General features: G+C 49.5%; 1 protein-coding gene across 3 annotated transcripts in view; it reads left to right on the forward strand.

The window, feature by feature from the left end:
* The window catches only part of LOC108493827, a 42,301-nt gene extending 32,491 nt beyond the window's left edge, over window positions 1-9,810 (forward strand). For all 3 annotated transcript variants that reach the window (XM_017807708.1, XM_017807710.1, XM_017807706.1), the window contains 4 exons: window positions 766-921; window positions 3,940-4,061; window positions 5,596-5,781; window positions 7,705-9,810. In XM_017807708.1, coding sequence (XP_017663197.1) covers window positions 766-823 — 58 coding nt within the window. In that variant the 3' untranslated portion in view covers window positions 824-921; window positions 3,940-4,061; window positions 5,596-5,781; window positions 7,705-9,810. The remainder of the gene's footprint in view (window positions 1-765; window positions 922-3,939; window positions 4,062-5,595; window positions 5,782-7,704) is intronic.
* Window positions 9,811-16,076: the final 6,266 nt, after the last annotated feature.

Below are 16,076 nucleotides of genomic sequence, written 5' to 3' on the forward strand. Positions count from 1 at the left end.
TAATAGAAGATAAAAAAATAGGAGCTATTCTGCTGTTGTTCAGAGCCTGTCACTGGACATTATGTCACATTAGTGCTGGGGTAAGCAGCAGCTTGGTGGCAAAACACTGTGCCAGAGCTCTCTGTCTCTTGCTTTGTCTGTTCTGGACAGAGCTGGGGATTTCCTGTACCCTTGGACTGCAGTCTAAAACTGCTCTCATTTCAATTGCTACTGAAGTGTGGCTTCTGTGCAGCAGCCCCTCTCCCCTTAGAAATGCTCTTCAGCCCTTTCAGGGGCTCCACACTGGAGTTCCTCAGCCCCTTGGAGTTCCTCCACACTGGAGTTCTCAGGGTGACTCAGAGGGAGATACCAAGTGACTTCTCTGTGCTCAGCCACAGCTGTGTGCCAAGGGTATGGCCCTGTGTCCAGTGTAGATGCTCCAGGGAGACTGGATCTGGCTTTGTCTGTAGTCCAAGCTCTTGCCAGGTGATGTGTTTGTTAGCCATGCCAAGTATCACTGCAGCTCTGGAGCGTGAGTGACCTCTGGCTGAGGTAACTGGTTCCACTGCTTTTGCTCCACATTTATCAACAGTGTTTATGTCGTCCCCATGCAGCTTGGAGCTACCCCATGTGTTAGACCAAGCATTTTAAAGGGATACTTAAGCAAAGAAATGAGACAGCCATCTGCATGGACACTATATCCACTGTCTGCACTGCTCAGAATCCTGTAGGTATGGTCTGGTCCTTGCTTAGGAAGTTAATCTGTGTGTCTTTGCTCTGGAACAGGCCCTCGTCCAGGCTGTCAATGCCATTGTTATTACAGAATATGTGCAGGCTCTCCTGACCACTCCCAGGAAACCATCTTCTGTGCAGAGGAGGAAGGTTGTCAACAAGATAGAAGAAGATCATAGGATGATGCAAGCCATCTTTAAAGAGTGCTTAGTAAGTCTTTGATATGGTTACAGTTTTGCTCTCTTGTCATCAAGAATGGTACCAGCAGAAGAAAAGACTCTGAAAGCAACAAAAAAGCTTAAGAGTTTTTGCTGCAGGGGTATCCAGCTTCACAGAAATGACAGTCAGATGTGCTGACGGCACTTCTGATCTGCCAGAAGCTGTTAGTTCATGGTTTTGAAATGTGTGACTGGAGGAGGCAAGTTTCGCACTCCTGCCACTGACATAAAAATGAGGCGTGCTCCTCTGAGCTGGTGAGACAGCTCCAAAACTGTCAGCTTCCCCCAGCAAGCCTTGGGTACGTGGCATGGAGGGGCAGCACTTTCCTTGAGCCTCTTGAGTGATGAACCAAACTGGCTGCTCCACATCTTCACCTGCTCAGTGGATTGCCCTTCATGGCTGCTCCTCCCTGGACATGGGGTGTGCATTGTTATCCATTCAGCCTCCTCCCACCCCGCAGGTCCTTCCCAGCCCCTCAGATCTGGGATGATGGCTGTGTGAGCCATTTCCCTCTGCTGCAGCGTTCCCCCACAGGCAAAAGCATGCTGATGCTGTTGTGGTTGGTGACAGCTGTGGGGAGGAACGAGTCTTCCTGCAGGGTTAACACCTCACAGCACTAAAAGGTAAAGGTGCATTGCAGAAGGGATAGATTAGGTGTAAAAGCAGAGCCACGCCTCTGACGTAAACTTGTGGTAAAAGTGCTAGGTCTGATTTGCAGAAACAACTTCAGAAGCTTAAAAAAGCTTCTTTGCTCAATTCATAATCTGGTGTAATTGGCAGTGCCACACACGGCATCTGTGGATGCCACCAGGCTGTAACATGGGTCCCTTGATTACCCAAGGGTAAGGACTGCAATGGCAGCAGCATCCCCTCCTGCAGCTGCTCCAGTTGGAGAATCACTGCTGTGCAATGTCCCTGGCATGGCTCATTAGCAAGTGCAGGCTGAGAGTGCCTAGGCATAGTGCTTTGTAAGAGGCTGGGCTGAGCAGCACAGTGGTACTGGTTGCAAAGTCAGTCTGGTAACAGGACTCAGATGTGACAGAGCTTATAAGCCCCCTTGGCTATACTGGTTTTAATAATTTCACAAATTCTGAGTAATTCTCACAGCTTGTCAATTTAAGTGCTAGGGACTGAAAATCTATTTTCTCACAGATGAGTCCCCTGCAAGTAATTTGTCAGCAATTCTTACTTTGTCCAACGAATAAAATGAAATCAAAATGATCGTCTGTAGGCTTCTCTAAAAACCTCTCTGAGCTATTACAATTAATACACTAGTTTCATGGTGGAAAGCTGGAAGCTGCCAGTGCTTTTAGCTGAAGACCCACCTCTCCTGTAGTGATCAATCACAAATGAGTCAGTGCTTTGAGCAATCAAGCCATGGGGAATAGCAGGAGGGTTCTCTAATCTTAACTCTGAAGTTTACCAGTAATGCTCTGCTCAGCACAAGCTTTGGCTGCAATATGCACAGAAAGCTGGTTTTATAGTGCAGAGGAAATACAGGAAATCTAATTATCTATTAAGACCCTACATTTAGCTTGGGTGAAAAAAGTCTGCATCTGGTTAGCCCTGTGTGCCCAGTCTGTGCACTTTCTTACTTGAGGTGGGAACACCGAAAACCCTGGGAATGAAATGCCTGAGCGATTTGCAGGGGACAGCCTGATCCTCAGTCGAATGAGGCACACAGTTATGCATGCAAAATATGTACTCTACTGCAGACTGAATTTATTGTGCAGTTGCTGCACAGGCTGCACCTGCTCTCTGCCCTGCTATCACCTCTCTTCAGACTCTTCCTTCCCCCTCCATCCTCAAAACACATTAGGAAATACCTTCCTTCTCTCCTAAGAGCAGTACATGTCAAAGGCACTTAAACACTGCTCACAAGACACCTCTTTTTTTTTTCCTTTTAGACTACAGGCTGTTTACCTCTGACCTTGCTTGTCTGTATAGTGCTTAACCAAATCTGACGCCTTCAAATTAATTAGCATTTTGTAATAGTAAGCTTGCCAAGTATGAAGCTGTACAGTACTGGTGCCTCGGGAGCTGAGTACAGCTTGTGCACTGAGCCGAGCTAGGCATGCTGTGTGTCTGCAGTGCAGAGGAAGAGGGGGAAGGCTGTCTTCAAATATTACTATTATTTTTAATTTATGTTCAGTGCGGAGGTGCCGCATGGAGAATGTGACCTGCTCTTCCCAGTGCCCCGAGGAGATCAGGGGAACCTGGGCTTCTCCTGCCCCAGTTTGGCAACCCATTCTCCAGGTTTGCTTTGTCACAGAGTCTCTGTTGATGTGGTGGCATCAATAATTCAGGGAAACAATTTAACTGTATTATGGCACTGACGAAAAATGTGAGTGAGACCTGAAGCTCTCTCTTGGCAGTTCATCTGCATTCTGCTTCTCCAGCTTTGCTGAAAATGCTGTGTGTTTTTTGATGAGGCTTTTTTTTCTCCTGTGTGCTCCAGATTAGAGGGAGCTGATCATATGCAGCATCTACCAGTCATGTTGTATTATTTACACTCCAGCCCTGCTTCCCTTTTTTTCTGTTAGAGGATCTGTGTTCCCTCATCCTCTCCCCAAAGTCTCTTTTCTGTCCCTGGGCTTGCTTTGGGGTAGCAGAAATGCCAGCATGTTTGGCCAACAGAGCTTGTTTTCACATAGGCCAAGCAGAGGGCTGTGCTTACCTCTGGAAGCAAAACGTTCCCCAAAGGGTGAAACGGTCTTGAAAGCACAGGCAATTTAGAGAAAAATGAGGTACATTTCCTTCGCCAAAGTAAATGCAGGAGGGGATTCTGCACTGCTGAATGTAGTTGCCCAGTCACCCTGGAAGCAGTCCATGACTGCTCTCCAGTTTCTCTTCTCCTACCCTGGAGGCAAACCAGCTTTCTATACATGAATAGACAGTCCAGCAAAATTCCTAACTCACACAGAGAGATACCCAGTCTGATATGAGTCCGGCTCTTAACCCTGTGTGCTGTTTCCCTTGCCCTGAACACACCTTTGCTTCTTTCCTCAGGGTCCTGCAGCTGGTCCCCTCAAGGATCCCATAAAAGCAATTTTAGAACTTATTCAAGCTTCCGATGCAGAGGGGATGGAAATAGCTCTTCTGCCCATTCTCAAAGAATTTCCTGAGCTCAGGTAATGTCTTTTGTTTGTCTGTCTGCTGCACTTTGACATGATTAGTTGACACCAGAAGACCTACAGCAGTATTAGTCCTGTGATACTTTTTGCAGTGTGCTGGGCCAGGCACAATGGTCACCTTTGAGTGTACTTGGTGCTGCCCCTTTGCAGATGCTGATTAACAAAGTTTATAACTTTGCCAGATATGAACTGGTGGAGCTGAGATGTACTTCTGTAAAGGTGAATGATGGATGAAATGGCTGTCAACAAAAAAGAAATGCTGTTGGAAAATGCTACCTGAATGGAGAATTTGCAGGCACGTATGTGTCAAGTGTAGGATTCAAAAATATTCTTAATTCAGGCATTTCATAACTTCCAAGCACTTGGCTTTTGGCTTCAATACTTTACCAATCCTTGTATAACTGTTTCCACAAAATTCCAGGTGCATTCAACAAGAATATACACTTCCATTTCTTACAGGAAGCTGTAAACAGAAATGAAACACAACTTTTACTAGGAAGGTGAGGTCTTAGCTAACTGCATTTGTTCCAAGGTCTGTGGTTTATTACATCTATCTTTTGTTCTGATGTGCTGTGCAAGTGATTGTGTTTTTCCAACCTAACATGATTGCAGTGAAGAGCTCTCTGTCATAGGATGCTGTGAAGGCCAAAAGTGTGAATAGTTTCAAATGGGGAGCAGACAATTTGTGGTAGATAATTATTTCAGTGCCTATTCAACATGGCAATCATGATATAACCCCCAGCAAGGGAAGTCTCTGAATTGTAGACTGCCAGAAGCAAAGAAAAGAAAAAAGACAAAGAGAGATCTTGTTGTGCTTCATCTGGTTTCTTTATTCTTTTCCTAAACATTTACTACTTTTAAAGATGCTATTGAGCTAAAAAGCTGCTTATCTGATACAGGATAGTGATTCTTACTCTCTTACTATGTATATACATACATACATAAATAATATATATATATATATAGTATAGGAAGTGGGCATAGGAAGTACTCAGAAGACCCAGGTCTCAGAGGAGGTCATCCTGGTGTGAGTGGATGCACTGTTCTTGATTACAACAGATTTCTGTGTGTTTAAAACTGTTTGGCTTGGATACATTTGCCTTATATCTAATATGGTGCTGCTCAGTGAAGCAATGCTCTGTAGAGCAAAAATCCTATAACCTTCCAGATGAACAAGAATTAGTGCCATTTGCGGGGAGAAAAGACACCAAAAATGCTTCCAACTGGTCAAATACAGAGTTATCTGAAACCTATTATGATAGTTACAAGTATTTTTCTCGGAATAACCTGAGTTGAAGGTTTCCACAACTTCACAGGGATGCTGTGTGCCCTGGGCTTGGGATCCGTGAGCTCAGCCACGTCCCAGACAACCCTTGTGATACAGCCTCCTCCTTCTTAGGTAGCCAGCAGGTGTCAGAAAGCAGCTCAGCAGCTTCCAGCCTTTGGTCTCGTCCAGCAAAACTGAGTAATAGAAAGCAAGGGTTTTTTCCTTGACTCATTTGCTGACCTGCCCTCTTACCCTTTTGGAAAGGAAGGAACATCTGAGTGCGGTGCTGGACCTCAAAGACTCGCTCAGCCGAGAAGACAGAACTGCTCTCTTGAAGGCATTTGAAGATAATTGCAGGGAATCAGAAACAGAAGCAAACTTACTTTTTGCAGATATAGAAGTAAAACCTAGAAAATATGGGCTCTGTGGCTGCCTCTGCTGTTAGCAAAGGTAGGTGTGTGTGTGTGCTTATGTGTAACATGAATACCTGTACAGGTGCAGGCATTCCTGCTTACAGGGAGGTGGAGCAATGATGGCTGTAACATCACCACCTCAAGGTCCTCATTGCTCTATATGCTGGCTCTACTTCCCTTTCTCCACCTTTAGACTTCCACGTCATGGAGGATCATGTTGTAGGCAGTGCAGGGTGCTGAATGCTTAGATGTGTGATTCAGGTTACAGAAGGGACAGAGGAGAAGAAAGGGCTCCTCCTCCTTATCTTTCACTCCTGTCTGTGTGTTCCTGCAGCAAGGTCTCTCCGCAGCATCCTCTCCCTCCCAGTTCTTACCCTCTGCATGGACAGGGTCTCTGAGGCAAATACTGCTGCCTCCTGGTAGGGCACACCAAGGGATCTTCTTCTCAGTGGTCCTCCTGCTTCCCTGGTGCCGAAGGGAGGGATATGGGAGCCCCACCACTGCCCCCTCCATGACAGCTGCATTAATTGAACCAGACTTGGCCCTGTTTAAGTGACTGTGCCATGCTGTGAAAACCAGAGGGAAGTGTGCCCCCTCCATGCTGGCAGCAGCAGCTGGTGGCAGAAGGGAGGAGAGTTAAATCAGAGGGATGACTGTCACTGTGAGGTGTTAAATCTCCTGGCGTGAATTGCCAATGCTCATTTGGAGCACCTGCAATTGCCTTTCAGTCTCCCAAGGGACTCCTTCATAGTCACAAGCTGGTTTTTTTTTTTTTTTTTTGGGTAAGTTGAAACAGTTCTTGAAGCTGAGCAGTTCCTCATGGTTTTAAAATACTTGTTAGTGGAGAACATGTAGATATTTTCTTCACTTTAAATAATCAGCAACTTCTTTTTAGTCCAAATTTATCCAGCTCAGAGCCAGAGAATTTTGTTTTATCTTGGCCAGGTCAGATCCCTTGGCTACTAGAAATAGTCCCTCTCACTTTAATATCTACAGATTGACACCAGTCACCTTCTGTTGGATAAGCTGACTAGTTTGAGTATCTCAGGTTGAGAAGCACAGTCCCTTTCCACCTCCCGCGCTCTCAGGTGTCACCGTTTATTTATAGTTACCCATGTTAGCAGATCAGGGATGAGTTATGCAGGGCTTTGACCCGAGGCCTCCAGGCACAGGCAGACAGCAGGCTGTCCTGGTAGCAGGGAGAGAAAGCAATTAGAGAAACAATTAATAAGCACACAAGCTTCCCCTTCTTAATGAAAACTGATTCTGATATAATGAACTGGCTATCAGCCACCCATTTTTATACCCTCCTTTAAAGAAATTACCCATGGTGTCACCTTTGCTTTATTAAAGATATCCAGGAACATGTTTTTAAAACAATGTAAGTCACTTAATCTCCTATTTTGTGAAGTCCCCTGGGCAAATAGGCTCCCACATCTCAGCAGACCAGGCTGAGTCTGCACTGCAGTGAAAGCACATGTGTAGCACAGGTTGGTCAGCTCACCTGAGCTCAGGGTGAAATGGTGAAATTATGGGATGCACCACCTTCTTTCTTCCATTGCAGCCCTGGGATTTTGCTGCCATGCTCTGGGGTGTGACCTGTAGGTACTTTGGGAATCAACTGCTTTCTCCTCATCAGGAACATATTTGCCCCCTCTGTATATGGAAGTGGGAGGACTTGGAAAAAGTGCTAGGTTTGGTTGTTTCGTGTTTGCATGAAATGTCCTTCCAGAAGAGGGGTGAGAAGGTTTGTCTAGATAGGGCAGGCAGCAGGGATGCTGCCTATGACTACGGACCCATGGATTGTGTAGCCCAGGAACTGGAGAATTTCAGCAGGTGAATGTCAATACATCTTCATGCAAGAGTCAGTGCATAGGAGGGATGTTTCAACTGTTTGACTCTCACACGTGTTCTCACAAGTGTTATTTTATTACCCAGATTTTTTCTTGCCTTCCCTCAGGCCAGCTATGAGAAACGTGAAGCCTTGCTCCCATGTGGCAGCATCTGCAATCACAGCTCCTTGAAAGCATCAGGGACCCATGCAGCTGGACATATGGAGAAGCCTGTCAGCTACGGAAGACACAGTTCCTGCATTTTTGCAGGAAAGCCACGTGGCTCAAATCCTAATCTTCTATGCAAAATCCAGGAGGGAGATGGATGGGATATGGCAGAAAGACATTCCTCCAAAACTTCCTAGAGATTGCCACTTAGCTGAGTCCTAGTAGTTATTCCCAGGATGTGGCATGGTGGCATGTGTGAAGGAGGAAGGTTCACCCTTACCAAATTTCTCTCTGTTTCCATCCCTTGTTTCCTGCAATCTCACATGAAACCAGAGACCGCTGCACCACACGTTGTCCTAGCGTTGCAACCTCCTGAGGGACTCGGGATCCTCTTGGGGAATCCTGCCTAGCCCATCGTGCTGGGAGTTCTTGCTGGTCTGGGCACCTTGATCCACCCCCCAGAAGCCTGACCCACACCAGGAGGGGTGCAGACAGAGCTGCCTCTTCCCTCACTCACAAAGGCTGTGACCTGCTTCGGGGGCAGCCTGCCATGGTGGGCTGTGGGATGGGGAGCGCTTCCCTTATGAGTTTTACAGCTGGCTCTGGAGCATAGTCTTGCATTCATTTTTATCCCTTGGTTACTGGAAATTTCCTCTTGGAGAGGGAGGAGAAAGCCTCATGGGAAGCAGGCAGTGAAAGGAGCTGTTTGTCCGAGCCTCTGGGCAAGGTCTCTGCTAGTTTTCAGATGTAAATAGGCAGTTCTGACAGGAAAACACTGACTTTTCTTCCCAGTTATCTATGGACTGGTCACAACCTCCAAGCTGGATGTGGTTCAAGGCCCTCCTTTGCTATCGTGTGAAAACAGGCCATTAATGCTCCTCTCTGACAGCATAAACAAGGAAAAGAACTCTGCCTCATATGTGCCAGTGCTTTTCTGAGCTGCCATTTTCCTTCAAATCTGCTTCCCTAACAAGTAAAGGGGAAAATCTGTGCATAACCTGTCAATGTGTGAGGCAGCAGATGTGTCATGCCCTGGGACCCAGGGAAAGCGCAGACCTGGTGGGTTCTGCCACGTTCTGCAGTGCTGTGCCACCATCCCAGGGGCACAGGTGTCCCAGCTCAGGGGCAGCTTCTCTGCCCAGAGCCCTGGGTGCAGATGGGGTCCTGTGAGCTCTTCAGGAGCCAGGCAGGTTTGTAATTGTCACTAGCTTTGCACCTGGTGCAGTGCTGAGCGTGGCAGAGCAGCAGGAAGGAACATGCTGCTCCATCTCCAGGGAGTCCTCTGTGTGCTTTCAGGGCCCCATGAGACCTTGGCATCATTACACTGCATCCCTCACGTCACTAAAGGGCAGTGAGAGCATCCCATGGCCTGAATGCCCTTCCTGACTGCATGGCTGCTCCAAAGTCCAGTCCTGGTGTCCCTCAGGTTTCATAGCTGTGCATTGCAGCTTCAGTGAGACCTTTCCTGGGATGTGGGAAGGCTGGGGAAGCTGAGGCAGCAGGCTGGACAGGTGGGCACAGCTGGGCTGTGGGGCTGAGTGGGCACCTGTCCTCCAAAAGGTGCCAGCCTTGCCAGGCACACTGGGCCAGTCACCCTCCCCTCCTGACGAATTGCACATTTTTTCAAGGGTGGGAAGGGATGACAGACCTGCATGACAGACCCTATTGTGACAGCAGGGTCAAGGTCAGCCTCTGCCAATGGGAATTTCAAGCAACAAGCCTTCCAGAGGAAATAAATAAAAATAAAAGCCCCTCTGACATTTCAGTCACCATTGGGCTAAAAATAATGCCACAGCATGTGGACGGCTCTGACCACGTACGTGTCAATGTCTATGTATGTCTCTGCCATTTGACATCCACAGGCAGGCGAGGGTATATTCCACTTGGAAGCAGCAGCTGGGAGCTGAGGGACGCTGGGCTCGCCACTGCTGTGTGTGGAGAAACACCCCTTTCAATGAGGCTTTGTAGCAGCAAGTTTATGCACATTGTGTGTACCATCCAGTCATGGAGAGACTAAATAAAGTCCTGAGTTTGTCCATGAGGCTTAGTGCTGAGGGCATATGTGAAGTTTTCCAGAGCCAGAGGGCTCAGAGGGTTGACTGGGGTGGGGCATGGGCAGTGAGGGGGAGAGGTGGCCTGGTGTGGAGGCAGATGGTGTGGGAAGGATGTCCTCTGCCACCTGCAAGTTGCTTGAGGGGAGCAGATGGTGTGTGGGGAGTTTCCTAGTGGATCCCCAGGAGGGGAAGCTGTGATAAGGGGACGCTGGGTCACTCCCTAGGACTGTCTGAGGTGATCAGGGAGGGGAGGAAAGGCTGTGGGGAAGGAGGATGAGGGATTTTCCTTGTTTGGGGGGATTTTAACCCACTTTGTTGTGTGACCTGACCTTCTCAAGTGATCCAGCCTCCTACTTTCTAGCCTTCACCCTAGGCTGGGGTTAAAGCGCTTGTGTGGGATTTGTGCCTCTCTGCAGAGGACTGGGAAGCAGGGTCACACTCAGGATTACCTTGTGGCCTTGGGATGTGGGTAGGGGCAGCCCTGCCATTGCCATCAGCCTGCCAGGGCCACCATGGAGCTGTGCTGCTCATCTCCCACTTGGCCCTGCATCCAGTGACTCCACCTCTGCGAGCAGGACAGGATCGCTCAGAGCTCAGCACTCAGAGACTCCCTGCATAAAGTTCCCCTCCCATTCCTTTGGGTTTTGCTGTGATCCCCTTGGCACAAGGGTCATGCCACTGCTATGCTCACCAATCATCCAGACGTGCCAGCCTTGGTGATGTGGGCATCAGGGACTTACGCGTTGCTCTTGGTGGTTTAATGCTCCAACTTTTTTGGGAGCTGTGCTCCATCTATCACCTTTCTGGCTCTGCACTGGGCTGGTTGGGTGGTGAGCAATGATTTGTCACCCATGTACCCCACACTGCTTGGGGCCAGGGTTTGTCTGGCTGCTTTGAAGTGCAGCAGAGCCTCGCCAGCCACTCCTGTCATTTGAGCTCCTGTCTCCGAGGGTCACCTTCAGTGCTTAATGCTGAAGACAGTGGAAAACAGATCCTCCTTAATTATGCTGCAAGGTCTGAGGAAAGACCTGACATTTGCTGAGGTGCCACCTGCGTTTTCCTGGTTTACTTAGTGTCTTTGCCAAGGATGTGACAGGGAATGGAGGGCTTGATGGTGAAAAATACAGGTAATGAATACTCTGGGACATGCTGAGCTCTGTTGGATATCAAATGTGCATGAGGAGAATCAATCCCTAAAACTATGAGATCTCAGGGAAGGCAAGCCACTTGCTGATTGCAAAATTATATAGTAAATTATTCCCTTTCCTCCCTCCTCCCAAGGGGAGCCTGTCAATGGTGGAAGCTCAACCACTGATCCCAGTATTGATCAGAATAACTTTCACCCACACTTGAGAGTTTCCTCTCCAACACCCAGCAGGGAGTGATGCCTAATCCATGGGTGGGGAAGGCTGTGTGTGGGATAGGCAGCATGACAAAAGCCATCACGGGTAATTCCCCCCAGCACAACAATGAAGGTTTGATTTTAAGTCTTAAATGTCTTCCTTTACCCCAGCACACCATGGTCCCTGTGGAAAGGAGGAGCAGGAGGCATCCACCTGTGCAGCAGTCTCTGGCTCTGTAGCATGGGCTAGGCTGGATCCCTCCAGTTTCCCTCAGTGGCCCTGGGGACACCCGGACTGGGAAGGGCACACAACTGATGCCATCTAGTGGCACCGGGACACCGAAAGGGCTGCGGCTCTTTTATTTGTCTTATTTGTGTTATTATTACGGGATATTACAGGGGAATATGCCTGTGTGACCTATTAGTCGTGTGGGCTGTGAGAGGCCCCTAACCAGGGTGTGAGACTTCCAGGACAACAAAAAGTTGAGAATTCTGGTGTAAGTAGGATACACAGAGCATGTAGATGTTTCTTCCAGCCAAACAACCAGCAGTTTTATGGGAAGATCGTAAAAGACAGTGATGAACAGAATTGTTGAGATGTGCCCTGTGCTTTATAGAAACAGCTGGAGCTTGTGAGTGCAGAGGAGAGGTCAGAAGGCAGCACCGAAGAGCCAGGACCCAAGGACATAATTTCTTCCCACTCCATAGCAGCCAGGGTTCCTGCTGTGGGGAGTAAAGGGCTTTAAGATAAGGTTTTAGTTGGCTGAATCTAACCTAAGGCCCTATGGGCATCAGACGACAGGTTTCTGCCCTCACCTCTGGATGCCTCCCCACCACCTTCATTGCATTGGCTGTTGGGGTCAGCCCCACCTGTGTGACAGAAAATTAACAGCCCAAATAAATAGTTCTGCGTGGGTTTGCCTCTCCTCTTTGCTTCTCAGGAGCTCTGGTGCTATTACCTCCCTCCAAGCTCCAGTTTCCAGCTCCACATCTGCTGACTCTCTGTCTCCTACCACTATCCTGGTTTTCAGCCTTGTCCCAGCTGTCCTCCCCAAACTGTCCCATTGCCCACTCTGTGGGCTGTGGTGCTGCCTTTGCCTGCCTGTCCTGTCCAACTTGGCTCACACAGCCTGTACAAGGGCATTGCATATTGTCCCAATGGGCTGTTCTAAAAGGGGTGCCAGTCTGCCAGCACTTAAAATAAATGGACTGGGTTTAAAGCAGCTGCTGGGAAAATCCCTTGTTTCAGGGCTGGGACAAAGTATTTGCAAGAGCAGACTGTCTGGAGTGGTTTGTTATATCATACATCCTTACAGGGTCTTGGAAAAAAAATAAAGCAACTCTTGATTCACAAATGAGTATCAGATTTTTTTCCTTCACTGGATTCTACCCTCGAAACTTCTCCATGCTGATCTTTTGTGCCTAACAAAATGGGCTTGTACTATTACGAATGATGTAATTTTATTCCCTTCCAGACTGTCCAGTGCTGAGAAAGATCCAAATCTCCATTCCCAGACACTTGCTGCAACTCCTGATGCTGCCACAAAGTCTGTGGGCCACTTTGCTCATGTCTGCTGGTGTCTCATTTGGCATGAACCAAACTTCAGAGTGAGAGGAGGGTCTGAGAATGGGAAGGATAAGCCCACGTTGAGGTGTTGCAGCTCAGAAAGGAGCTGGGGTAGATGCTAAGCACGAGGTCTTCATTAAAAGATCTGTGGGAGAAGGGGGAGAACACTTCTATGCACAGGCTGAGGGCTGTGCTCTCCCTAGTGTGAAGCACCCATGTAGAGATCGGTGTGGGGAACTTTTGATACTGCACGGGACAGCATTTTGCAATCCTGACACATGTCTGTGGCCTTGCCTTTGCTCCACAGGTGACGACATACCAGGAGTGTCCTGATGTGGGTGGCAGCCACTGTGCAGCTGTGGCCACCAAGGGCACCCTCATCCTCTCAGGTCTGAGCTTCTCATGGGTGTCTCCTCTGCAGCTTCAGGCAGGGCTGCTTGGTCCAGACACCCAGGGGCTGGTGTGGACTGGTCTGTCAGTGGAAATGGGTGTCTGGGGGCTGCTGCCTGCCCTGGTGCCCCTGTGGTAGCAGTGGTATGTGGGCAGGAGGCTGAAGCACTGCAACAGGCAGGACACAGCCACAAGTGCAACACTTGTCTGAAGCTTGGTCCGTGCAGAGTAGGGGACAGGAAAGTGCCCATTCCTCCACTCTGTACTGTGACCTGCCTGCCCTCAGAAATGCCTCTGCTGCTGGGGCAGCTGGACATCTCCTGGCGTCCCTGACAGTGTGTACCCCTGAGTGTGCACTGGTGATGAAGGGCTGACTCAGCCCAAACCCATGAGGTGATGGCCTCAGGGGCCTTATTATAGCCATGGTTCATGGCTCTTACAGGATGAATGGTCCGTGGCAGGTAGTACAGGTGCCTGGGATGTGGTCTTGGGCTGCTTGCTGGGATACACAGGTGATGGGCTCTGTCAGGTCTCCTTTGGAGCAGCAGCACGAAGAAAATTGCAAAAATGGAGACCTCTACTGCCAAGGCGATCCTGGGCAGAGGGTGCTGCTGCCTCCCCTCCCCGTCACTAATTCCAGCTGTCAATAGGGTCTGGTGTGACCCCTTGGCCCTGCAGCAGCAGGTCCCCTGGCAGAGGGGCCGCTCTCAGGGCAGCCCCCAGCCCCAGCCCTGCCTGTGTCACCTCATCCCCTCAACAGCGAGGGAGTCTGAGAGCCTCAGCCCGACCCAAGCTGAGGACCCCCGGGATACCTTCTCCTCGCTGCCGAGCGCCCGTGTGGAGCCGGGGTCCACCACTAGATGGGGGTAAACACCCGAGCCCACGCGTGGGGCGGCGGGGAGAGGGCGGGTCCCCCCGGGAGGGCGAGACGGGGGGGTCAGGGTTGTGCTCCGCGGGGGATGCCCGTCACCCGGGGTTAAGATGTGGAGGATGTCTACTCCCAAACACGGGCTCAGGACCAGTGCCGACTGTTGCCCGTTGGCAACTGGTATCTGATGTTCTTAAGCCCAGTCCTGCCGACTTTCAGCCTAAAAACTGAGGACGGAGGAGCTGAACTCACTTGCAGAGGCAAATCAGCCTCCTCTTCAGGCACCGCCAGACAAGTACATGCTTGAGTCCTGCCCTAACACCAGCTGGGCCCTGGGGTGACTCCCTGGTCCCCCAGCCCTGGGGGCTGCAGAGCCCCTCGCTGGCAGGATCACTCTGCTCCCTCCAGCCCGGGTAATACAGGGCGGGGCTGAGCACCGGCAGCAGCTCCGTGCCATGGCAGAGGGGCCGTGTGGATGTGCTTCCTTCTCCTGTCATGCTTGCACTTAGGTCTCCCATAAAATTTCCACCAGCTCACTCATCTTTCCTGCCTGGCACCTCAGCCTGGCAAAAGTGCTGCCCCAGGTCTGTCCCCATCTACCTGCTGGCCAAATCTCACCACAGGCTCCCAGCTGGAGCCTGTTGCTTCCCTGCCCTGGGGGAAGCCCTGCAGCCAAAATGCTCAGCCTGACAGCAGTGTTTGCTCATCCTGGAGCTGCAGCTATCCTGGCTGTCCCTTGGCCCTGGCTCAGCCCTGTGCCCAGTGCACGGCAGATGTTGCTGGTGCTGCAGTCCTGGAGGGAGTCCTCTAGCAGGAGACTGCACTGCAAGGGGAGAAATCCTGTGAGAAACAGGGTACACTAAGTTGAAGCCCAAATCTATGGTGGTTTCTTTATAGAGGCTGTCCTGGGCAGGTGGGGATGTAATGGGGATCTTCCTGCAGCTTTATGGCCTGCATGGTCATTGATAACTGCCTTGCCAGATGCTACTTCTTGGCTCTTTCTGAAACCAAACAAGTCCAGGCAGGTGGAGCTCAGGCTACAACATCATAATCAAAAATAGGCACGCCCGAAATGTTTTCCCCAAGACTGCCTGATAGCCACATGGACTGGGATTACTGTGGGCACAGTGGGAAATATCTCTGCATATCCAACATTTGTCACAGGGAGGGGAGAGAGGTGACAGTGACTGCAGAAGCCAAGTGCCCATGTCCTGTAAGGCAGACTGGGGATCGAGAAGCAGAGCTCTGGCATCATCTTCCCTATTGCCTATTTAAAAAACAGGGCCCTGGAAGAATGTGGAGCTGTCATCAAACCTTGTGCATTCACAACATATGAGGAAGAATTGAGTGACCAGTTTCCTGAGGTTGATCAGGAAAGAACTGCCTAGTCATGAGATCAGGACTTGGTATGAAAGCCAGTGTGGAGCTGAATTTCCCTGAAGACTGCTTTGCCTTCATGCTTCGCCTTGCCTTCCCTTACCTTCCCTTGCCTTCCCTTCCCACTACTGCATTTCTTTTATAGAAGCAATTTTTAGCTCTTTGAGGGCCAACATCTTGTTTAGCCCTACTTTCTTTCCTAAATTAAGTTGTCTTGGTTTCTTCAATGCTTACTCAGACATTACATTTCTAGTCTGTCAGTCATTCTCCTTGTCTTTTGGACTCTGGAATGCCAAGATTGGACGTTGCACAGCAGCAGAGTTTCAGCAGAGGAGGTTTTTTTCTGTGTTGTCCTAGTGTCATCCCTTTTTTCAAGTCCCAGCTAGAGGCTCCCTTTTTCATAGCAATGTGCTGACACAACCTGTTCATGACCTGTTGATACTCCAGAGTGCTTGAATTTTTGCAGAGTCATTACTGAATGGGCAATTTCCTCCCTGTGTTTGTACAGTTCTTTCCTGTCCCCTATCTCCAACCACCATGCTTGCAGTCCCTGAATCTCTCCTCAGCATTCTTTGCTTTTCAGCATCCAAATCATTAGTGAAGCCAGCTCTGCCCAGATTCCTTTGGACTTGTACTCAACACCCCACGCAGTCTTGCTCTGGTCACGGATCTCTACTCAGTTTTGTGTCTGCCTCCTAGAAGCCTTGCAAAAGCAGACCCCCAGGTCGAGGTTT

The sequence above is a fragment of the Lepidothrix coronata genome, unplaced genomic scaffold, assembly GCF_001604755.1.
Source record: "Lepidothrix coronata isolate B3197 unplaced genomic scaffold, Lepidothrix_coronata-1.0 Scaffold19, whole genome shotgun sequence".
In the NCBI taxonomy this organism is placed as follows: Eukaryota; Metazoa; Chordata; class Aves; order Passeriformes; family Pipridae; genus Lepidothrix; species Lepidothrix coronata.